Below are 24,767 nucleotides of genomic sequence, written 5' to 3'. Positions count from 1 at the left end.
TTATCTCTGTTTTTATTTGTAATCGATTGACTCACCTAAACTTTGTGAGGTGATCTTTGAGGACCTTGTTAGAAGTGCTCATAGGGACTACTTACATAGTAAGGAAATAGATGCCAGGCAAGGTAGCCTCATTTCTCAGTTATAACTAGAGGTGCCACGTTATGAAAATGGATGTTTCTCTAGATTTTTGTATGCATCTTTTAAAATGAGATTTTATCATAACCTTTTAAATAATCAGTGGTAGTAGAGGGAGAAGAAAAAGACCGGGAAAGGTGAGCTGAAAATATTTTCCTTAATCTTTTAGTGATGATAAAACTTCATCATTCAGATTTTTATTTGTATTTCTGAGAGTGAGTTTTATTTTAATTTTCTGTGTCTTTCCCATGCAATACTTCTTTTTGTTGAACTCATTATTGACTGACTGTGATATGCTACCGCCTGCCTATACACGCAACTTGTAGGCCTCACCTTCTTCATTTGTAGAACAAAGAGTTTAATATCTTCCAGCTCAAAGATGCTGTGGCTCTGTGAGATAAGATTAGTCTCTCCATAGTTGGTTGAGGGATTGCTTCTTCTGTCAATTCTAGAAAGAAATAAAATGTGGGTTATTGTAATATTTCTTCTCCTTTTCTGATAAACCCTTCAATACATCTAAGTGCTTGTGACAAATACTTATTTTATGCATTATATTTGAGAGATTTATGAATAAATGTAATAAAATAGAATTTCCACCACCTTTGAAAAGTATTTTTCAGAACAGCACACTAAACCCCACTTTTTTTCTATAAATGAATAATAAAAAAGCGTGTCTATCATTTATCATTCATGCATTCTCTGGTCTGGCATTAGTGATTTGTTTCACAATTTGAGATTGCTTTTCATTTTAGTCTTCAGCAAAAGCAGAAGTTAATGTTATTAATGCTAGTAAAATTTTGCACTTATAAAATTATATTAGATATGAACTGTTTTCATTGCTTCACTTGAATTGCTTTGAGAGAAAACTAGCTGTTACATTATGCATTGGGATATACTGGTAAACAGTGTTGTGATAGAAACATCACCAACCTGGTACTTGAAAGTAAGAATAGCCATTATTTACCATGTACAGGCCTGGGTTCTAAAGCATTTTATATTTATTTAATTATGTAATTCTCGGTACAGCTACTATTATGTCCATTTTACAGATGAGGCACAGGGAAGATCACAGAGTGGGAAGTTCCAAAGTCTGTACGTTAAACAGTATGCTGTTGTTCCCTCAGGAGATAGAGGTCTGTTCCTGCTCATCCACTTGACTAGCTTTTTTTTTTTTTTAAAGATTTTATTTTTTTCCTTTTTCTCCCCAAAGCCCCCCGGTACATAGTTGTATATTCTTCGTTGTGGGTCCTTGAGTTGTGGCATGTGGGACGCCGCCTCAGCATGGCTTGACGAGCAGTGTCATGTCCACGCCCACGAACCCACGAAACACCGGGCCGCCTGCAGTGGAGCGCGTGAACTTAACCACTCGGCCACGGGGCCAGCCCCAACTTGACTAGCTTTTTAACATTTTATGCAAGTTGTTTGGGTTCTCTGTGCCTTTGTTTTCAACTGTAGACTGAGCAGGATAATATCGGCATGACCTTTCTCATGTGAATGAAATTAAATAATAGTGGGAAAGAATTTTCAAAAAGTTGAGTAGATGATGGATACTTAATGATCCATTTATTATTATGTTTATGCTTTTTTAGAAAGTGTACAGATATTATTTTGAATTTACTCAGTATTTAATAAAAAATACTTTTAAAGAAAAGTGTTATATAAATTGGATTTGATTTCATATCCCCGACTATACATTTCAACAGAATATTAATGAAGAAACAAAACAGTTTATGAGAATATATGGATTCATTGGAATAGAGGATAAAAGTTGAAGAAACAGTCTAAAGCCACCTTGAAGAAAAATATATGTTAAAATTCAGACTTAACATGAAAAATTATCCGTCATATATCCCCACTCAGAAATCAATTTATAAATGTAAAGACAGAGTAGAAAGAAAACAGCAAGAAAGTACCCTGAAAAAAAATGAAGAAAACTAAAATGATGGATATTACACTTCTCAGTTATCTCGATATATCAACATTCTTCACCCAAGACGTGTTACTTTTCCAGGTTTCCAGCTTGGAGGTCATGCAATAATTGATATATGACTCAGGTTGTTAGAAGTACAGGGATGCGAATTTAAGTTTCCCTTTAACCTTTCCTGGTCCTTAATGTAAAACAAAGAAAATTAAAATGTAGAACGTAAGACAATAAAAGCTTCCTGTGGAAGATTTTTTTTCCTCTTCTCTCCATAGGGAAAAGCGAACAAGTTAATGAGGACTTGTCATTTAATTTTGAATACCTAAGTTTCTGTGAGCTATGTGGGCAGCTGAATTAGTATAGATTCTAAAGAAAGCCACAGCTGGCCACCTCCCCAGAATGCCTTTTCCCATCTCATCTCGAGTTGGTTTTTTTTTTTCATTTTCCCAAGAGAGAATTCTGAGGCTTCTATATCAGGTTGTGTTGATCTATCCATAGCAAAATCTTGTTTCCTATAAGGTTATTAAACATTTCTTAAGGTAAGGAAGTTTGGAGAATTTAAAAATGATGTGATTCTTGACAAATGGAGAATGATTGTGTCAAAAGTGTAAGCAGCTGAACCAGGAGAAGACAAAGTTTCCTAGAGTTTATGTCCAAAGCACATCTTTGAGGCATAGCAACACTACTTCACCAGGTAGTACATGAAACATTTTAACAATTTTCTAGCTCCACAGTATAAAAGCAGCTGCTTTGTGAATTTGATTTTAGAAGAAGATGGAAAAGCTCTATGGAGCCTGGCAAGTTATAAAATCGTTTACTTAGAAATCAGAGATATATATCACTATAAGCTAAAAACAGTAAAAGACAATCGTTTTCCCCTAGGGTTATTATTTCCCTTGTGGGTCTGTCCAGTTTCCAACTTTCTAGCTGTTTTCTTTATCGAAACTCAGTATCCAGCATGAACACGTTGATGTGGTTAGAAGAAAGGCATTGTGGCATTTTGGCTAGCAAGATGCAGGACTCAGGAGCCCATGTTGCTTGCCATATTAAAAGAATACTACTATATTATGAGATTCAGAGTACTTTGTAATGAAGAAAGAGGTAATTAGGTCGACTAAGTCAAGTTAAAGTTGATTGATGTTTAGAGATTTGTCCTCGTTTTTAAAATGGCATTGAATTCCAAGTTATACCTCATTCATGTTTGTTTGTTTATTTTGTCAGAGAGGTCGATGGTGGTGGAAGAAGAAGATACTTTTACTTTTGAAATTGAGATCACACATTCTATAACCAATTGCAGAGAGAGGACTTTTGTGTTTTTAACCACTGAATTTTAAAACAGGATTGGAGGACAGCATCAATTTCAATAACTCCATGAAATTTCCACTTATTTTATTTCCTAAAGGAGTTGAGTTTCATTAAATTTGGGCAACTACCAGCTTGATGCTACCAAACACATAGATTATGAAATGACCTTTTAAATGAAGTCTCTCTGCAGCCTTCTAATAAGCAGCTACCCCCACAGTGACATATCTGAACATGAGGCCATCTGGGTACTTGAGTATCGTTATCCAAAACTTGTATTCTAATACATCAGTGCCTAACACTGTGTGACAGAGCTGCTCTTATTTCTCTATACCTCACTACGTTTTACTTTAAGGAAAGAAATGAACAGTGATAAATTACTATGGTTTGAGATCACTTCTACCAAGAAAATATATATTTTTTTCAATAAATCCAGCTGTGACTTTAATTACAAGATCTACTTTTTAAACATATTTAACCACCATTTATTTATATATATAAAACACTCTTTCTCCTCATTCCCACCCCACCCAACCTTCAAGGGATTGGACCTATACCTTGAACCAACTGGTCAGCATTCTGCCAGGACTCCCTTTAATAACACTGTTATTTCAGTTACTGAGTCCTTGAGAGTGGATGGAGTTGATCCGATAGCCATTTGTTCAAAGGTTCTCTTGAGAGTAGTTTATTTTGTTCTTGAGTATCTGTGAAGGTATGCTCCGTTGCGAATTAAGTCTTTTTAGTGACAGAGTAGATGATGATAGAACCCCATCAGCCTTGTCAGAAGTCCCCTGACCTCATTATTGCTAATGGATCATGGTAATTCAGCCTGTTGTGAAATCTCGTGTTCAATTATGTAGGATAATGAGTGACTCAAAACTTAATATGTCTCAGCTATAGTCCTTATTATAGGGTTCATTCAGCTTCTTTCAAAAGTGAAAGGTTTTAAATAGAGTGGTTCACTTTTATAACGAAACAAAAGTTATCACCAGTGTTCAGACTGTGCTGATTTTAAATATCTAATTTGATTTTAAAATAAGAGAGGATTGCTATACAACTTTGTATTTCACTCATCCTTTTGTAGAAAAGTTAGGACAGGTTTATTCATTTTTAAGTGTTAATTCTAGGATTCTAAAAGCATGCAAATGGCATTTGTCTTTGGATTCACAAAAACTCTAGATATTCAGAGTTTGAATTATTTAAACTCCCACAACACATGCACTTTTGCTTTTCAAGCATGAGTTATAATTTAATTAAAAACTTCTGGTGCATTGCTAGCATTTTAAATATTAATATGTTCCATGGATCACTTTCGATTATCTACCGTCTTGAAATTCTTAAAGATGTCAGATTTTTAAGATTCCCAAAGTTGCACTTGGAATTGTCTGTTGAGGCAGAGGGGACTATGATAATTACACACATCCATTAGGATCAGCAGAGGAGGTAAACTTTGGGGAGGCTTAATGGGCATGTCTCAGTGACAGCTAGCAAAGAGCATTTGGCATGATTAAGGATGGATTTGAATGCAGTTGAAAATATGACTCTCATTATGGACACCAGTGGAAGTTGCACTACAAATGTTAAATTCCCCAGAAGAAGAGTGGTGTGGCAGGGAAGCTTTGAAATCCACTGTGGCCATCATCCAAATTATTCTCTTTCCTTTATGTCTTTCTGCTGTCAGAATCACTTTGCAATGCCCAATTCAACTCCCTCTCTCTCTGAAAAGAGGCAACCTGTTGATCTCTGTATTTCAGATCGTCCGAAGATACATCAAGGATTGGCTTGAAAGAAAGAAACCGCCTTTTGGTGCTATCAGCAGCAGTGTGCTCCTCATGATCATCTACACGACATTCTGTGACACGTTCTCTAACCCAAATATTGACCTGGATAAATTCAGCCTCATTCTCATACTGTTCATAAGTAAGTTGGACGATGGGATATCCTTCCTATCCCCTCAGTCTCCTCAATAGGAAAGTGTAGCGATTTGTGTTCCCTAAATTCATTTCGAATGTCCATTTGATTAGAAAAGAATACTTAGTATCATATTATATGTACTCAGTGATTTTATCATGTGTATCTGTTCTTTAGTTTTCTCTCCAGCGTAATTTATCCAAAAGTAGTTGTAACCTGGTTTTGTTCATGGGAGGAGACGAGTTCAAAGTCTGCTCATGCCGCCATCTTGACGAGATCTCCTTTGTATCTGTTCTTTGAAAATACATCAGTTATGCACTAATGACTTAATCTCCTTTGTTTTTTATTTTTGACTTACAGTAGTTGATGCCAGATGAAAGAAGGCATAGTATCTGTCACGTTCAAATGTTAGATTGAGCACTTTTTTGCCAATTTCTTTTACTATAACTTCAAGCTAATCTTATCCGTTTTTGTGAATTGAGTAGGATTTATACTGTATGATACTATTATTTTATAATTATAATAACTGGCTGCATTGGCTAAAATGTGACTTTACATCATCTTTTCTATTAAAATATACCCAGTGTAATATTATTTCATTGTAAGAAGCAGCAGACTATGAAATCCAAGTACAAGTATGCTGCGTAATGATGCTTCCGTCAGTGATGGACCACATATATGATGGTGGTCCCAGGAATTAGCACCATATAGCCTAGTTTTGTAGTAGGCTATCCCATCTAGGTTTGTGTAAGTAGACTCTATGATGTTCACACAAGAATGAAATCACCTAAGGTAGTAAGGATGCATGTCTCAGAAATATCCCCATTGTTCGTTAAGCAATGCATGACTAACTGCTAGGCTCAAAAATCAACCTTTTGTTCTATTCATGCTGTAATACCAAAGACAACTTTTAGTAATTGTAATATCAAAGAATCTTTTGTCATTAATATCAACATGAGTTATTCCAAGATATGTGTTTTATGCTACCACATTTACGCTATTTGCTATAAATATTTATAGTATAAACCAGCTGTTTCTAAATTGAGCAAATTAAATAACCAAATCTTAAATCAAAGAGAGTTTTAGACTTGCCCTGAGTAATAGATATCATAGATTATATCTGGGGATGTCTTCAATAAGAACAAGTTGGGTCCCATCAATTTAAATGATTCTATCAGTTTAGGGCAATGTATGTTTGTGTATTCATTTGTTTCTTTTTCTATTTGAGTTCCCATTAGTTTCAGATAAAACTAAGCATACCAGTAAATGTGCTTTTATAGTACTAATTTAGATTCAATCTTTTTTTTCTTCAGTATTTTCTATTCAGCTGAGTTTTATGCTTTTAACCTTCATCTTTTCAACAAGGTAAGTGATTTGGTATCTCTTATTGTTAGTTTCTTAAATGACAAATCACGCTCTTTACTTGGCTTCTATGTCACTATACTGTTATTGCTTTTCTCCTGTCTCCTGACCATTCCATCTTGCTCCTGCCACCCTCGAGTTGTAGACATTACCAAAGGATCTATTCTCGGCCCTTGTCTCATCTATTCACATCATGTGCTTAGCCACCCTCCTCCATTCTACTGGCTCGAGCTGTCAGCTTCCTGCTGATGATTTGCAAGTTAGACCTTCCATTCCAACATTTTTCCTGAGTTCCAGCACTACTTATCACTTTCCATCTAGATATCTTCACCTGACTGTCTTAACAAGACCTCAGACTCAAGATATTCAAGATGGAATTAATCTTTTTTCCCAGCACTTCATCTTTCTCTCTCATTTCTTTCTTTATTTTTAATGGAACCACTATCTGCAGAATTACTTAAACTGGAATCCTTCGCATTTTTGTTTTTAACATGTCTTGATTCTACCTGTGTAATATTTTTTGTGCTCCCAAAGCCACTTCCCTAATTCAGGCTCTTGTTGCCTCTTTTCTCCCTAGACTATTGCAATGGATATCTTACTGGTATCTTCATTTCTAGGCTGAAATTTTCTTATGCATCTCCTACTGCCTCCAATAACTCAGAGTTCTGATAATAGCTCTCTTGTTCAGAGATCTTCAATGGTTATCTAGTGCCTGCAGAATGAAGTTCATTTTGGGGGGCTAAGTGAACCAAGACTAATATTCATGCTGTCTAAGCTTTAGGTTGAGGTAAAAGTCTCTGCTGTTCCCCAGAGGAACCTCATGCATTCTCATTTCTGTACCTGGCTTAGGCTATCCTGTGTCTAAATTGGTCTCCATGTTCTAGTTCATCTTTCCTGTTCTTAAAAGCTCACCTCCAGTGCAACTTCTTCTACTAGGGTTATACATTCAACGGATATTACCTAAGCCTTTGGTATGAGAAAGTTATAGTGAATACCACAAATAAGAGATGATTCCAATCCTGCATGAGTTCATAGACTAGGTATATGCACTGATAATTAAATGTCCTCTAGGTGATACAGTAAGTCATCCTGCAGTCAATTCAGAGAAGAAAGCATTTTCAAAGAGAGTGGTGGAGCAAGGCTTCATGAAGAGATGGGATTTGACATGAATCATAAAGAATGGTTAATTGTTCAACAAACAGATGCAGAGAGAGGGTTCTCGGTGGGAGAAGAAACAATAATTCAAATGTGGACACACACTCACCAAAAAAACAAGACACGGTGGGACAATAGGAGTAGAGGAAGATTAAAAACAATAATAGTAACTGGAACAGGAAGCTTGGACCAGATTGCCAGGCCCTTGAACACCAGGTGACGGCAATGAGTTGCCACAAGGGAAAGGGCCTGGGTTGTTTCCGAGGTCTGAAACAGTGTCAGAGCAGTGGATGGTTCAGGCCCCACATTAGGCGCTTGGCTCTTATAGCACTTGGTCTGGCACGAGCCTGACTGTAAACAGTCAATAAAAACTTATCGATTGGAGTAATTTGAAGGATTTTCCCGAGCTTGTGGTTGTGATTTATCAAGTCAGAGTAAAGCCTGGAGCCATTAAGTCACAGAGAAAATGTGGCTTAATTGTGTAAGTCTGAGAGTAGGAGCTATTTTAAACTTCTTTTTGTAAATGGCTTGTTATGTCACCTTAGAAAAGATGTTTGCCTTTCACCGGCTGTTTGCTGGTCCTTGTGGCAGAAGTAATAATCAGACCCACCCAGCCTATCCTCTCAGACTAGGTAGGATACAGATATCCTGTCAGTGACTGAAAAATTCCTTGAAAAGCGCAGAATAGCCACTATTGGGATTGCTGTAGACAGGGGACGGGGCATCACAACTAGTTGAATTAAAATTGAGAATTTTCATCTTGGAGTAGACTGGACTTTCATAAGCTCTCATGGTTTCGAGACCCTTCTATTCTGCCTTATTCTGCCTTCACTGAAGTTTTGTCGCATTCTGAACTTGCTTGGCCCACTGTCAGACAGGCGTATGCTTTGATAAACAACAGAATATGGAGTGGCTATAACCATGCTCTTGGGTAATGGTTGTGTAGCCCCAAAATATTCCATTAAAATTTGGGGATTTTTCAACTAGACAGAGTTTAGAAGATGGTTTTCACATTTTTTTCATGCTGAGAGACCCCATAGTGCCTGAGGATTTTACTGGAGGAATTAAAAATACCAGCATTGATTGAACCCTCCTCTGTGCCAGGCTCTGTGCACGGGATTGTGCCTGTGTTACTTCATGTAAGTTTGACAGCAAAGACTATGATGCTATGCATTTTTGTTGCTATTTTGCAGATGAGAACCCATCCTTAGAGTGGTTAATTTAGTTTAAAATCAGATTTTAGTAGTTTAATAACAGATGGCAAATAGTACATATAGAATTGAAATCCATTTCCATTTGACATTTCCAAAAGCATTTGCCCATTCTTTTTCCACTGCACTAAACTAGTTCAATTACTTTTAAAGTTCATATACTTGTTTTGGTTAGGGAATTTGTAGAGAGTGTTTAACTGGATTCTTCAAATTAACACATACATACACAAATTAGTCAAAGATAGCAAGAGTTTGAACTAGGACCCATTGGTTTATACTCTGTTGAGTTTCGTTTTGTTTTCCTACTTTTTATTCCTTCCTATTTAAAATTTGTGAAATTGGCCTGTGGTTTTGGGGGTTTTTTTAATCTTTTTCTTACCGATTCAGTGAATCTAAAACCAATCCAGATATCAAGAGACAAAAATCTCAGCATGGAAATCAGTATGTCTTTTTTTGTACAGCATGCCGCTGACCTCTGATGATGGAAGTTCAGCATAAACCAGGAGAGACCCAGCCTAGAAAATTCTACTTTCCTGCAACACTCCACTTGCTTGATTAACATTTCTTAGATTTACTGACCTGACATGTTACCATTCTAGTGTGTGGCATGTGAATCTCTTCTACTTTGAGTACTTAAAATACATTTGAGAGTTATTACTCTGTGTTCTCATTTATCTGTCTACAGAATAGTGTCAGGGTTAAAACTCCAACTCTGGAATCAAATGGACTTGGGTTTCAATCCTATTTAATAACTTTGTCACTTTCCTCATTTGTAAAGTGGAAATAGTAATAATACCTATCTCATTTGGAGTCATTTGGAGAATTAAATAATATGCACATAAAGCCCTCAGCATAATACCTAGCATCTAGTAAGTGCTCATTAAATGTTAGCTATTATATCAAAATAGTTTATATTTCAAAAACTAATTATGAAAGTAAGGGAATTAGCGTTTCCAGCTTTGTAATACATTCTTTTTGTCGTTTCTCTGTCACAGTTGCTAGGAAATGAGTTGATTCATTAAACCAAGAGTCAGCTGTCCATAGTGACCCAAGCTTTCTGCAACTTTGGGAAGCTGTCAAAGTTTTAAAAAAATGTTGAAAAAGCTTAGAAAAAGAAAGTAGTAATTGGGAGCCTTTAAAAAAAATATAAAAGACAGTTTGGTAAGCTGAGAACTAGAGTAATAGAAACCTGTCACTGGAGTGACAACAGAAACCGTTAAGAAAAGAAAACAAAGATTCAAGTATTTGTGTAGGTGTTTTAATGCTTATCAGTACATTTTCAAGCAGATTTCTCAATGGGCCTTTCACTATAGCCCTGAGAGGGAAGGAGGGCAGCATGAAGGCTGGGAGAGAGAGAAGGGAGGGTGGGAAGGAAGAGGGCATTATTATTAACGGTGAGTCTCCATACCATTTCGGAGATGAGGCAGTTAAGCCACAGAGCGCTGGGTACCTTGTTTAGTGCCACACAGCTGACGACAGACGAGGTTTTCTCCTAAAATGAGCAAAGACAAAACACAGGTACATAGATTAACAAAGGAAAGTATTCACATGGAAGTTTCCTCCTCTAAAAACTGTGGGCTTGGATGGAACTCTCTCAGAGGACCCTTTCTGCTCCACATTCCGTGATTCTACCAGTAAAACCTTCTGACATGTTTTCCTTTGTGGGTACTGCAAAGGAAGGCAAAATAAATATTATGTGGAAAACACTGATTGAAAGCTTTGTAAGAGAGAATAAAAAGGCCAGTTGGGAAGAAAAGGAAATAAACATCTCAAGGGAAGCCAAAGTGATCAAAAGAATTATAAAAACAGGATAAAAAGAAAATCAATATTAAAAAGAGATAAGGTAGAGTTAGAAAACAAATAATAATGTGATTCCTTTCAAGAATGTGAGCAGACACAATAGAGATGTTAATCACTGAAAATAATTACAGTTATTACCACTTAAATATAATGTCCAGGACACTTTGTTTCCTGTGTGTTGTCATGACTTTCCACCATGAAGCCACCTTTTGACATAGCATGGCTGAGGGAGGGTCTCTTCCCAAGATAGCTGCTCTCGTCCACTAAATTGTGTGGTGGTTTTTGTTTTTGTTTTACTTTTTTATAATTTCCTTCTCAGAAGGCAAACTTACTTCCAAGAGTTAGGGCAGCCTACTTACTAGTTGCGTGGCTTTAAGCAAGTTGTTTAACCTCTTGGTGCTGCAAGTTCCGTCTGTGGAAAAAGTGAGGCAATAATATTATCTACCCTATAAGGCTGTTCGAAGAAGGAAGAAGTACTGGAAGCAAAGTGCTTAGAAAAGTGCTCCATAAATGTTTACTGCTGTGGTCATTCATCGTCATCGTCATCCTCATTTTGAATGGAGGCTTAAGTGAGCATCTGCTCTATTGGCTTTCCCCGAGATCCATGCTGTAGAAGAGTCTCTTACTTTACAGGTAGAATATAAGTCAGTGCTGTTTAGGGGAAATATCGTTTTTGACCTTGAACATTCCATTTTTATGTCCTGATCCTCTCTCCCGACTGACAGGCTTTGTGCCAATAGAATGATAGGGCAACGTTTCAATTCAAATCAGGCCAGAAGCCTCCCAGTGCAGGCCCAGCTTCAGTCTCCTTACCTGAAACAGAGGACAAGTGAGCATTCTTGCAAAGATCCTGTTCAGCTACACGCTAAGTGCTGCTCGAACGAATGGCAGCCAGCACCAGATGAAATCACAGCCTTTTGGGCCAGAGATTTTGACACATTGGAAATGTCCTATACTCTGGGAAAGAGCAAGATATCAAGCAGAATAGAGTTCACTAAAGGAGAGGTGTCTTGCCAGACTCTCTTGGAAGAAAATCAAGCTGCATAAATCCAGATGCAGCAACAGTTGCTTATAAACAAGGTCAGCAAAAGAGCAAAAAGGCCTTTGTAGTGTTACTGACACCACAGGCATTGCTGGAGAACAGCCCAAAACTAGGCCAGTTGGTTATGTTACATGTGCTACAAGCACAGGTGGGCATCCATTCCTGTAGAAGTTTCTTATTCATTGTGAATTGACTGTGGATCATATTCTCCAATCTGCCCATTTCAGGCTTTTCTAATATCTCATGTTCCCAGGCCTCAGTATTACCTCAGACTCTGTGGATGAGTGAAGTGTCTCACGCTTTACAAAGAAAATACAGTCTCTGATATAAGTTGCCTCCACTTTCCCGTTCTCCACCTGAAAAATTTCTGTATGTTTACTCACCTTACATCCTTTTGTTTCCAGCTCACAGACTGTAGGGAATTCCCCTCTCAGGCTGACACCCTCAGTCTCGTCCTCTCAGCTTTGTTTGGGGACCTGGTTTCATCAGTTGTTTCTACCTGCTGCATCCTCACTCTCTATATATCATGTTAAAATCTCCCATGACTCTTTTCTTCTCTTTAGCAGATTTCTTGAAAACACCGTCCCCTCTCACTACTACAAATTCAGTACGTTTAAACATCAGCTCCTAGGCCTCCTCCCCAAACCCCACTGGCCTCTTCTCCCATTCCGTATTTCCATTCATGCCTTAATGCTCATATATATATGCTCAGAGCTTCTGATTTCTCTTTAATTCTTCCTCCTCTCTCAAAGCAACAATAACAATAAAAATGTCGACTAGGCTGTATTAAATAAACACTTGCAATGTGCCAAATCCTTACCAAACATAGGCATTTATCCTCACAGTGACCCTAAGAGGCAGGCAATATTATCCCTCTTTTGTATATAAGCAAAAGGATGGTCTGAATTTAAATTCAAGTTCATTTGCCCCCAAAGCCTGTGCTCTTAAGTGTTGGGAGGGAATCTTTCATAGAGGTTAACAGTTGACAAGTTTTTAAATTCTATCTTCATGTCTCTTACCACCATCTCCTGCCTGCACTGTGGTTCTTCAGGCCTTAGAGCTTTCTGCTTCCTGCCTGGCCTCATCATCTTCAGTCATGCACCGTGCTGTGTGATTACTCCTCCTTAAGAACAGGTCCAGTCATGTCACTGTACTCTCCCAAGTCCTTCAGCTGTTCCCCTTCTATCATCTTATCAAGTCCACACTCCTGGTCACGTGCCAGTGTCCCTGCACACAAGTCAGCCTGAAGAATCTGCTCTTTGCCAACAGCACCCCCGCACTCCCACACTTCAGTTTCACTATCCCTTCCCTCAGATACACATCTCATGTGTCTAACCATGCTCTTTAAAGCTCAGCTCATTTATTATGTCCTCCAAGAAGGTTGTCTGTGTGCTCCGTCATCATCCCCCAGTCCCCTGCCGAGCTTGAGATAATCCTTCTCTTTGGTGCCAAAACTCACTCACTCTCTCTCATTCTCAATCTCTTTCTCTTTTATAAAGTATATATCTATACTCCTTTCATCCATGCCTTTACAGAACCTTACATAGCTGCTTCCACATTAGGCCTACATGACAAATAAAGGGGTCAAGGAATGTGTCAGCCATATAGTGCAATGTTTAAGAAACAAGAATAGTATCACAATATAAATATGAGAATAAAATATGGGAAGAGTAAGGCAATCTTATTCTTAAGTGATACACAGCTGTAGGGGATTCTTAACTGAGGTGAGACATCAAAAATTCAGTTTGGGAAGTTGTTATCAAAAAAGAGCTGGAGGTGAGACTGATTAGGAAGCATGACATAGGTGACCTTTCAAAGGAGAGAAGACCAAAGGGCAACTTAAATATTCTCTTAACATGTGCACAGAGCTGTGGAAGAGGAGGGGGAGAAGGCCTTTCTCCCCTCCAGTGAGTATATACCAAAGAAAACAGATGTGGGATCCATTCAGGGAAGATTTTTCTCCCAGTGAAAGTTATATATGAGGATGAGGTTACTGAGGCAAATGGTGGGATCTCTTTCTTTAGAGGTTCTTACAAATTGGATAGATTGTCGTATCTGCAACTATATACCTGCAATCAGGTTTTAGAGCATTTTTCCTTTGCTAATGCTCTTGTCTGAGTTTAGGACAGGCAAGGAATAGACTCACCATATCTTCAAACCCTGATTCTGCAGGAAGGAACAATTTCCAACAAATCAAGGACACAATAATAATTACATTTCTAACCTTTTTGGCTCCTGGCTCTCTAAATCTTTATAATCTAAAAGAGGAAATCCAAATGTGATAGTCACCAGAACTGACCTCCTTGAGATTTAATGGATTTTAACTAAGCGAGATTTTTTCTAAGCTTAACATATTCTATAACAATAGTAGAACAGAGCAGTTAAAAGCATGGACGCAGGAGCCAGGCTTGATCTAAATCCTGGCTCTGTCACTTACTAGCTATGGTGCCCTGAGTAGGTTACACAACTTCGGTGTACCTCAGTTTTCTCATCTGTAAATAGGGATGTTGTATCACCTGCTTTATGGGGTTGTTGTCTTTACATGGAAAGACCTTAGAGGAGTACTTGATACACAGTAAATGCTCAAAGAGTGATATTATTTTTTACTAAAACGTGTGATGTTAGATTTTTGTTCATACCATGTATTCCTCAAAAGGCTGTGTTTGCTGCCAAAAGGATATGTTGCTCCTTGAGGGGAACAGTTTTGGAGATACGTTAACCCCTTCAAGCCACTGGGTTAATATCAAGTGATAACCTAGTGACTTGCTAACAGAGTTCCTTGCTGCATGATTTCCTTAAAGTCCTGCACCACTGGCTGATTACATATATGATCTCAGGAGACCCCCACCACAAATTTTTAAAACTGTCTCCTTTTCATGGATAAATGTCTCAGAAGTGACTCTCTAAAAAGAAATTTAGACATTTCTGTACGTTTGGGCACAGAATTACTTCTGTCACCAGGTTAACATCAAAGGGATGTTAACATGAAGGTAGGTACTACATTTGATTTAGGATGTGTTAAATGGGTTTTTTTATAAAAGTATTTATAAAACACTTTTTTTGCCCCTAGGAATAATTCGGGCTTCACACCAGCAGACACTGTGGCTATCATTTTCTGTTCTACACACAAATCCCTCACGCTGGGTAAGTGATTCACAGACTTAAAAACCAACTTAATATTCCCTTTAGATAGTTACATCGTAATGATTTTGAAATTCAAGTAACTCTTCAAATTAAATGGAATGGGTACTGTCCACTCTGTTAGATAAAGAACAGTAGCAAAGTGAGGATGGGTCTTTGCTTTGGAATACCGTTATTTGACTGAACCAGTTTTTGAGGGCCTAAATTTAATAATGTAGGGTTTAGCTTGATTTGTGATTAGGTTTTTGATTCTCATAAAACGTTTTCAACATAGAATGTTAATGTTAAAAGCTGGGGGGGGCGGGGGGAGAGAGGGCACAGGGAACTGCATCTGAAAAAGGAATGAGCGAAAACTCCACTTTGGAAGGCTCTCTAGAGTTGCCCCTGAAAAGGTTAACTTATTCTGGAAGCTTGAAGCAAGGTGGAAATAATGTTATTATTCTAATTTGATATTGATATTAGGTTGAAGTTCATTTCAGAATGTTATGTTATTTCCATAAACACATTATAGTTATCATTAACTCAATCTGATTAGCACCTAAAGTGAAATAAGTACTTATTTAACAGAGAAAAATAGATCGAGAAAAAAAGCATGCTGTTTACTACTTAGCTTTATCCATTTTAGTGGCATTATCCCAATAACCTGTCCAGACATCTGGAATCCATGTTTTTAGTCATTAAAAGTAATTAAATAATCAGAAACTTTATTGAAATTTGCATCATTCACAAACTCCATGGGGTCGTAGGGACACTGTGGTAAAAACTCATATTAAAAATGTCTTTACTTTTTGGCATGTTAAGAGAAATGAAGAATCATGACGTTGCCCTAAGTTTGCCTCATGTTAAAGAAGTTCCGTCTATAAACTTGAAAACTAAGACATTTTATGTTTTTACTAACCCCTACATATTTGTCTGATAGAGGCTATTATCAGTCTTAGCAAGTTTGGAAAATGGTTTAGAAATTGGACAAACTCCTTACGGAACAGTTGTTATCTAGGGCTTCAGCTTCCTTGAATAAATTATACATATGCTCTCCATACATTGCAGTACGTTTGTTTGGTTTTCTCTTAATCATCATCAAATTGAGTTGAACGAGCTTTGGAAGCCACTTTCTAATCCTTCTTTTGTGACCCTGGACAAATCACTTCAGTTCACCTCCCTGAACCCTTGCGTTCTCATCTGTAAAATGGGGCAGAATAATATGTCCTTTGTAAGGTTATTGTAAGGATTAAACATAAAATTTGTTTAGTACTTAGCACAGTATTTGTACATAATAGGTAGTCAGTACATGACAGAATGTGTGCAATAATTGCACTATATAGAGATTGCTGTGGACTAAATGAGATAGCCACCTAAGGAGCTTGGTATGCTGCCTGGCACACAGCAGATACTCTTTAAGCAATAGCTATTGTTGCTAATTATTATTAGCTATATTAGTTATGACTGTGTGGGCATTTCCAGGGTTCCAGTCCCCTGACCTCTGTCTTGTAGATTTTCGTGTAACAAGTGTGGTTCAGTTGTTGATCTCAAACAAAGCATCTTTAACTTTTTTCCCATGTGGTTATTATGGTGTAATTTCTTATGTTCCAGGTTCCCTAAAAGTAAGGGGCTGTTATAAATGTAGGGTCCAGAGAGGGGTGCCACCAGATGCCTCAGATGTCCAGAGTTAGGAATCAAATGATCCCATGTTTTCAGAGCAGGTGCTGAACCATGGCTACACCAGATACACGCTTTTTTGCAATGGGCTTTTAAACCCGACCCACCCCTAGGGGTTTGCTTTTGTCAGGAAAACCAAAATGACTTTTTTTGTTTCTCCATGATGTTCTTCTGTGCTGGAGCCGGCTGTGTTGAACAAAGAGTTCTACCCAAGAAGCATGCTGCAGCATGATCAGTATTCTTTTCTTTTCTATGAGAAAAATACCTGCCCACTCAATCTTTTTTGTCCTTTCATTTTTGTTAATCCCAAAGCCATATTCTGTCCTGATGCTTTTTGAAGCTAATTTTCAGGCAAACAGGTACGTGTTCTGATCACCAATCAGAAGTAGCTGTTTTGCTAAAAAGGGTTGGGTTAACTTGGACTTTGCTTTGCTTTTGCAGTGTTCTCCCATGAAATAGATACTTAGACCCTCCAAAAAGATGTTAGTGTAACTAAATACCTAAGTAAGTGTGTAGTGTAAATCCTTAGTTACTTCCCTAACGTGACACACTTACGCTCTCTTGGAATTGCAAGACCTAAATACTTATTCTGATTCTTCCACTGATACCTTCAGTGGAAGGTACCTTCAGGCCTCAGTTTCCATAGGTTAGGGAATTTTACTTCTAATTCAACTACTCTATCATGCCATGATCACACCTGGCTTCCCGCCTGCAGTCTCCTAGGTCACATCCATAAAAATGGCCTCTTCTCACCACTTACCGTGTCTCCGAGGTGGCATGGATCACTCTTGACCCAGGAGCGCCCTTATTTCCACATATAGCAGGGATGTTTGGATCCTATTGCTAAAATGGCCTTGTTAAGCTCTGTCAATTTACTGTATCAGTTTTCACAAGATCCAATGCACATTACCCTCTACTGGTGACCTGACATCACTGGTACAGAGGAGGTGCCATGACAGTGACATGAACTACAGGCTAATAATTATCCCAATGGAACTTCTCATCTGCATGGAAATGAAAGCACATCACAGTAAGTGTGAAGAATTCATATTCCACAAAGCAGGGGGAAATTTCAGGTAATATCACTCAGAGTTATACTTTCTCTCACCTCTTACACAAAGTTGAAATACAACACATTATATCTATTTAGCATTTAGAAAATCTACCTATTCCGTTTGCGATCACTGTCGCAATATTTCCTTGTTGTGAACACATAACATCTCACATAGAATAATTAAATGAGCCTTAGGAAATACCATTCATTATTACATCCAGTATTTGCATTTAAGAATAAATCATTGCAGGCCAAGAGGTACCCACGTAACTAATGAACCAAAGATGAAAACTCTTGCTTGAGAAGCTTTCTGAATATTCTCTTGAACATATACTTTCAATTTATTTTATTGTTCTTGCTCTTGCCCTGTCTCAATCTCTTCCATGTACTTGCATCTACACACATGCTGAATGTGATTCATTGCTTTTATTAGTGCATTTGCCATTGATTGATTAGTTCTTCGTATTAGTACTTTTTCTATTGATTGATTGCAGATGAAGTGACTATTTGACCTTTAATTATGAGGCTTCCTATTGAAAATGACATTGAGCTATGGCTTCACATAATCCATCTGGAAAGCCTGACATGATGCCATTCCCTGGAGTTCGTTCAGGAAGAAAGAGGAGGCCTGGAGGAAGTGCAGGGCTATCACTGTGCTTCATCTGAAACAATACTACAGGGCTTGTTTGCTGCTCTCCCGTAGTCTCAGCTCAGGCTTGGAGGCGATTTTATATTTTGTCAAGACAGCATCACTTGCTGTCGTTTGCTATAAAAGCCATGAACTCTCCTAAATTATTCTCTAGTTGGATGGTGATATTTGTATAATAAGGAGAAGATAATTTGCATAGCAGAGATTGAAGAACAGCTTGTACCCTGGTTAACAATGGCTCAGTGCACAGTCAATTGATCTCATCAAGAAACAAATTCGATCCAAGATACCCTATGGAATTAGTGTTTTACTTTTATTTTATTTATCTTTTTCTCTTGAGTATTCAAATCACTTTGCTTATCTAGAGTTCTAATATATGAAGAAAACTTTTTCACTATACCTAGAAAGAGAATGTTTCAGGATGTTTGAGATCCTTAAGTTGTGTATGTTTATATTAGTTTTTAATGTTTTTAAATACCAGAATGAAAGCACATACTCTTAGAGCATGTCAACTGACTATTGGCAATCAATTGTGAGATTCCTAGTTGGTTTATTTCCAAAAGCATTTCTGAATTGAAAGAATGCTATTTAAATTTTAAGAATGTCATGATCAATGCTTATTAAAAGTCCACCGTGTGTCTTACCATTTATAGACATTTGTATACAAAGGCGAATCAAGGCAGCTATTCCTCACATTGAACTTATTTGTGAGTCTGTGGTTGTGGTTATACAGCTAAACTGTGTCAAGAAATTATGCATTAAGCAAAAAAGAATATAGCTTTTTAGTAGACATAGGATTCTGGAAAAAATGGAAAGAACATACCTGCTTCTAGTCTGGATTCAAGTTCCAGTTCTGTCACCAAAAGCTAGAACAAGTCACTTAAATGCTATAGGCCTCAATTTCCTCATCTGCAAAATGAGAAGATGGACAAGATGATGCTTGTGATTCCTTCCAGTTGTAGGTTTCTGTGAGGCTGTGCTCAGTGACTGATATTTCCGTTCTATAAGATAACGTTTCCCTGCTATGTGTGAAAAGGAAAAGAGTTCTTAAAAGGCAGTTATGTAAATAATGTTACAATATTAGAGGAAAGGAAATATGACCGTTACTTATTCCTAAAGAAGTTAAAATTATCTTCAGAGTCTCAAGAGTTTTATAGGAGAAACAAAATCTGAAAAGGATCTTGTTTTCAATTTTACTCAGAAGGCTTTCAAGAATGCTAAAGGATTACCTCCAACTTGGGCTGAAAAGATCATTTAATAACATCTGGGTTATTTTCTCGAGAGGAAATGGTATTGAAATATGAAAGTTTGCATTTCTGGTTTTTTTTCTCCTAAAGCTTATCTGTGATTCTATTTGATGCATAAAGACTACTATCTTAATAAAACTACCCTACAAATGGGAAGCACTTTTTTAAAGCCCTTAACCATTAAGTCATGTTACCTGAACAGCCTTGAATATTAGCAAGTCAGTAATTATTATCTTATTTTGCATACAAAGAAGTGAAAGCATAGAAAAATTTTTTAACTTATTCCAGATTATATAACTAATGGAGACTAGACTCCAAGCCTCCTAATTTCCAGCACTGCATTGGATCATAGGCTATGAAAGCACTTTGAAGACCAAAAAGTGCTGTACTGATTCCAATATTGTAAATGTGTAATCTCAGCATGGGTTTTCATTAGTTTATTAATTGTTTAAAAAAAAGAAAATTACTTCTGATTGCATTGCTAGTTATAAAACAGTTAATATCTGTAATTGTTCCCATAAGGATATATTTCCATGTAACCCAGTCATAAGCTGGTACTCATTCCTTATATTTTCTTTATTAACAAAAAGTTTTATTGTGTTTAAAGTGAGTCTTGATGAGCCATCCTTACCTTTCATGAGGCATCACTGTCTGCACTCTATTCTTGCAAACTAAGAGCCACGGTGCTTTTGAAATAAACTGTTAAAGAAGAAATAGAAATCCAAAGTAAAGACAGAAAATGGAAATTTGTCTTTGGGACATGGCCATAGATACATTTTTGTCCTGCAGTCCATCCCTGAAGTTATAGTTCTGTAAGGAAAGGCAGTTTGGGGACCCCTGCCATTTGACAGATTTTTAAAGATGCCACTGAAATTAAAGATCGGGTAGATTTTACTGCCATGCTGAAGAAAATCAGGGGAGTGTCTGTCATTTTGTGCCATTTTCTGATCCACAAAAAGAAAGAGAAAAATGCAAGTTCTCAAAAAAGTGATACATTTATGTTCCTACAAGGTTTGTGGATTATTTTGTTTTGAATTTTTGATTCTGGATTTGGTGTCTGAAAATCGTTGCTAGCATTTCTAGACTTTGTAGTAAAAAATTAGGAAGGCTCCAGGTTCTAGGCATCAACTATGAAACTAAAAATAATAAAACCTCTTTGGGGGATCCCCAGCCTCTCCCTCCAGGACCATTCATCTTAACGATATGCCAGGAGATGTGCTGCTGGAAGACCAATGCCCTGATAGCCCCACACTTCTCCTCCGTGTCTCCTATGCGGGGACTGTGTTTGCAGACACAGCCTCCAGTTAGAAATATATTTACTGTGTGATCCAGGAAACACTTGCATGTGTGTACAAGTTTTACAAAACAACATTTACTCTTACTTTATGTGATACATTTCTATTCTAGCCAAGTGCTAGATAAAACCCAGTAAACTGATTTCGCAACTCATTAATGGTTCATAATCCAAGGTCTGAAAAATATTACTTTATATCTTGCTTGGTGAGATTTTATCCTCTTCTTCAAATAGTAACCATGTAGGCTTTGGCTACTGCTATCCCTTTTTCACTGAACTTGAACCCAAATTTCTGATACTATGTAGGAACCAGAGCTAAATTAAGACACAGATTAATTCTTGATTTGCGGTAACGTAAGATCGCCTACATTGAGATTGTATTAATTCAGCTTCTATAGCAGAGTTTCTATACCTTTTGTTGATTTATCTTTTAAATTGCTTCTCTAGTTAACATGTTTTCAGTAGTAGTAATAGTAATAACAGCTAACATTAATTGGGTACTTAATAGGCAAACACTGTGCTAAGTGCTTAATGCAAGAAGTAATTTACTTGAAAGTACTTCCGTACCGACAGCGTGGTGTCCTGTGTGTTCTAGTTAGTGGAGACCAGCGCCAGGGGCAGCCAGTTGCTGTAATGGGAAACTCTCACTGGAGTGTTCAGCTACTATTTTATCAGAAAAGAAATACTCCGAAGGCAGCCACAACAAATGTTTTTGTTATCTATATCCTCTGTATCAACAGGAAACTTTACTAATTAGCATAGTAAATTCAGAAATAGATTTTTATTGATGAAATTACTGACTTGTTACTTTGCGTGATAAATGTAATAAATGGCCTCTCATTGATATGTAGACTGCCTCAAAACTTGAGAGACACTCTCCCACTTGCTAAAAGAATCTAGCAAATCCCATGGCCTGAACATGAAATCCTGAGGGCCGTGCTGGAGGCTCCATCTCTACCCAGTTTTGTGCCCAGCTACTGTTAGCAGGGTCTGTGGTTGCCGAGGCTAACTGTAGGGGTCCCTGGATCCTGCTCTGGAACGGAGCTGTTGTGCTCTGATTGCCCCTCTCGTGCGAGGTGCTGGTGAGGGCACTTGGAAGGTCAGAGCTGGGACTTTGAGTTGACAGGATAGTTGCTTAAACAATTTTTGCGTTTGACTGCTGATATGTGTTGAGTTACAAATACCTGTATAGGTGGCAGTTTACCTTCATTCAAACCTGCTGGCAAGGTTGTGGGGGTGTAGCTAATCTTCACTGCCTTAAACTTCTTTAGCTATTACACACTATCTGCCAGAAAGAATCTGGAACTTATGCATGGCCAGCCTGCTGTGGGTCACTTACGCACACCAACAGTCCTTTACATGCACCAGCTCACATCACTCCCACAATCACCTCAGATAAGGAAAGTGAGGTTCCAAAGTGATAACAGCTTACCCATGTCACATCACCCCAAGTGGCAGAGCCAGAAGTCAGGCCAGATCTGACTCTGAGCCACTGTGCTGAGCTATAGTCAGAGTTCTACAGAGAGTCCTGGACTCTGGAATCAGTGCTGTGGTCTGCCAGCCATGAAGAGTTTAGGCGAGACAATCTCTGGGACCCTTCCAGTTCTGACATTCAGTAATTCTCTGATTTTCAAACGCTTATGTATTTAGCTTTAGAATCTTGAGTCATTCAGAGGGACCCCATAAGATCATTGAGGGTGGCCCTCAAAATTATAGCAAATTGCTTCTTAAAAAAAAAATCATAGGTTACTGGGCTTCTTCTGAGGCCTACTGATTTGGAATTTTTAAGAACAAGACCCTGGAGTCTGATTTTTGTAACATACTCTAAAAAAGAGTATTATGCACATGCAAGTTTAAGAGCCACCATATTACACACATCCATAATCACCTCTCAGCTTCCAGAGAAGCCAGCTCACGCACCCAGGTTCTCAGGGAAGCTTTTGATCGAGCAGAGCATTCAGTCAGGTGTTGTGTAAGTGCTTTTTGATGACAGTGGGAACCAGCTTGGGCCAACCTAGGTGGTTGAGTTTTTTTTTTAACTTTGGCCTGGCCATGGTGTGCCCTACTTTTAGCTACTTGTTATCCCATCATTAGCCAAAATGAGACAGTTAGGACGTAGAGACTCATGACACACTACTAAGCACTGTAAAATAAATAAACACTAAAATTAAAAAACAACAACTCACTAGGCCTGGATCCTGATTTCTAGGAATCACCCCCTTCCTCTATGGCTTCATGGTCGTGTCTAGGAAGAATAAAACCTGCACCCATTTTTTAATCTGTAGCTGGGGTTGCCATATTTTTGCCTTTGAATATTCTCCTAAGTTCTCTTTGTACCAATTTGGTTAAACTACAGTGTTTTGTTGTAGAAGTATGCCAATATTTAACAAGCTATAACCTGATCAAAAGAAAGCCATTGACTTCAATTTTGTCATTGTGTGAACATCATAGAGTGTACTTTCACAAACCTAGATGGTATAGCCTCTACACATCTAGGCTATGTGGTACGAATCCTATGGGGTAACCATCGTACACGCAGTTCATCACTGACCAAAATATTGTTATGCGGTGCATGACTGTATATTAAATGTCCAGAATAGGCAAATCCATAGATTTGACAGAAAGTAGATCAGAGACAAAAAGTTGATTAGTGGTTGCCAGGAGCCGAGGGAGGAAGGGATGGGAAGTGACTGCTAATGGGTATGGGCTTCTTTTTAGGGTGATATGAATGTTCTGGAATAAGATAGTGGTGATGGTTGCACAACTTTGTGAATATACCAAAACCCACTGAATTGCACACTTTAAAAGGGTAAATTTTATGGTATGTAAATCATATCTCAATAAAGTTGATATTTAAATGAAAAAAAAGAAAGCCATTGACTTAGTGCCCATCATACCTAGCGCTCACTCTAAAAGTGGGGCTTGCTTTCTTTAAGACCATGTCTTCCTATCAAGCTGAAGGCAAAATGTAAGCATATTTAAAATAATTTCAGAATGCCTACTATTTGAAAGTTACCCTTATATGAAAAGTTACCTTATATGAAAGTCCCTTTATGAAAGGAAATATATATGATTTTCCCAAAACATTTCACAGCATAATTGATATTGTACGGTGGAAAGATAAAGAAAAGAAACACAAGATAGAATCACGGCTTTCCAGGAGTCAGCGCTCCGAAAGGGGCAGCAGACCCAATAGAATCATAGGCTCTTATCGGGAGGCTGTAAACAGATGGAGGCCACTGGAGGTTTGGAGAGCATCCGAGGTAGGAGGCTGTAGTTCCTGTGGCGATTCTCAGCAGCCTCCGTTCTCAAAAGTTTTAGGAATGCTTCAGACTTTATCCTAGACGATTTCAGTGACAAACCCCTTCCCTGCTCAGTTTTATAGACTAAGCCCCTCAATACTGTTCCATAGTGCAATTTCTAATAATAATAGTGATGGCTCTCATTTTGGAGGTGCTGACTCTATGCCAGTTGCTGTACTAGGTGGTTGACATACCCTGTCTCACTGAAACCTCCAACTACCATTTGAGAGAGTTCTTTTAACCTCATTTTGAGCAGATGTGGAAACTGAGGGTATTAGGGTTAGATCCCCCAGTCACATAGCTAGTGGGTGGCACAGTCAGGATCTAAAGCCAGGTTTCTGACATCAAAGCTCAGGTCCTTCCCGTCACACCACCCAGTCCTCAAGAAATACTGAGCGTGGCATGTTAGCTGTGTGCTGCTCGCTCAGTCTCAGGGATCAAGCAGGAGCAGAGAGGCCAGTGTTTCCATGCATCAGCTCCACTACAGCTGGGCTTGACTTGGAGTTGTTACTCTGCAGTTCAACAGCAAGAAAACATAAAAATCCCACATATTATACAGTGGTACCTCAAACCATATACCGAATC

At 38.1% G+C, this 24,767-nt stretch overlaps 1 protein-coding gene and 1 long non-coding RNA gene across 10 annotated transcripts in view; one reads left to right on the top strand and one right to left on the bottom strand.

Moving 5' to 3' along the window:
- Positions 1-24,767, top strand: part of SLC10A7 (solute carrier family 10 member 7) — a 239,304-nt gene that overhangs the window by 196,587 nt on the left and 17,950 nt on the right. For 8 of the 9 annotated variants that reach the window (XR_011501943.1, XR_011501944.1, XM_070504852.1 and 5 more), the window contains 3 exons: positions 5,113-5,278; positions 6,583-6,634; positions 14,910-14,983. Coding sequence is in view for 6 of the 9 variants with exons in the window: in XM_070504852.1 (XP_070360953.1) it covers positions 5,113-5,278; positions 6,583-6,634; positions 14,910-14,983 (292 nt within the window). In the remaining 3 variants the exon portion in view is untranslated. Of the gene's footprint in view, positions 1-5,112; positions 5,279-6,582; positions 6,635-14,909; positions 14,984-24,767 lie in introns of those variants that run through there. The other variant, XR_006525572.2, reaches the window with a different exon arrangement.
- On the bottom strand, positions 462-11,725 carry LOC139044783 (uncharacterized). The gene is made up of 3 exons (XR_011501945.1): positions 11,611-11,725; positions 10,406-10,489; positions 462-583 (listed from the first exon to the last, which is right to left on the bottom strand). It is a non-coding gene; the product is annotated as an uncharacterized lncRNA (long non-coding RNA).

Source organism: Equus asinus, chromosome 3 (genome assembly GCF_041296235.1).
Source record: "Equus asinus isolate D_3611 breed Donkey chromosome 3, EquAss-T2T_v2, whole genome shotgun sequence".
Lineage (NCBI taxonomy): Eukaryota > Metazoa > Chordata > Mammalia > Perissodactyla > Equidae > Equus > Equus asinus.
Note: the sequence above shows the minus strand (reverse complement) of the source record. Positions and strands in the feature narration are given on the sequence as shown.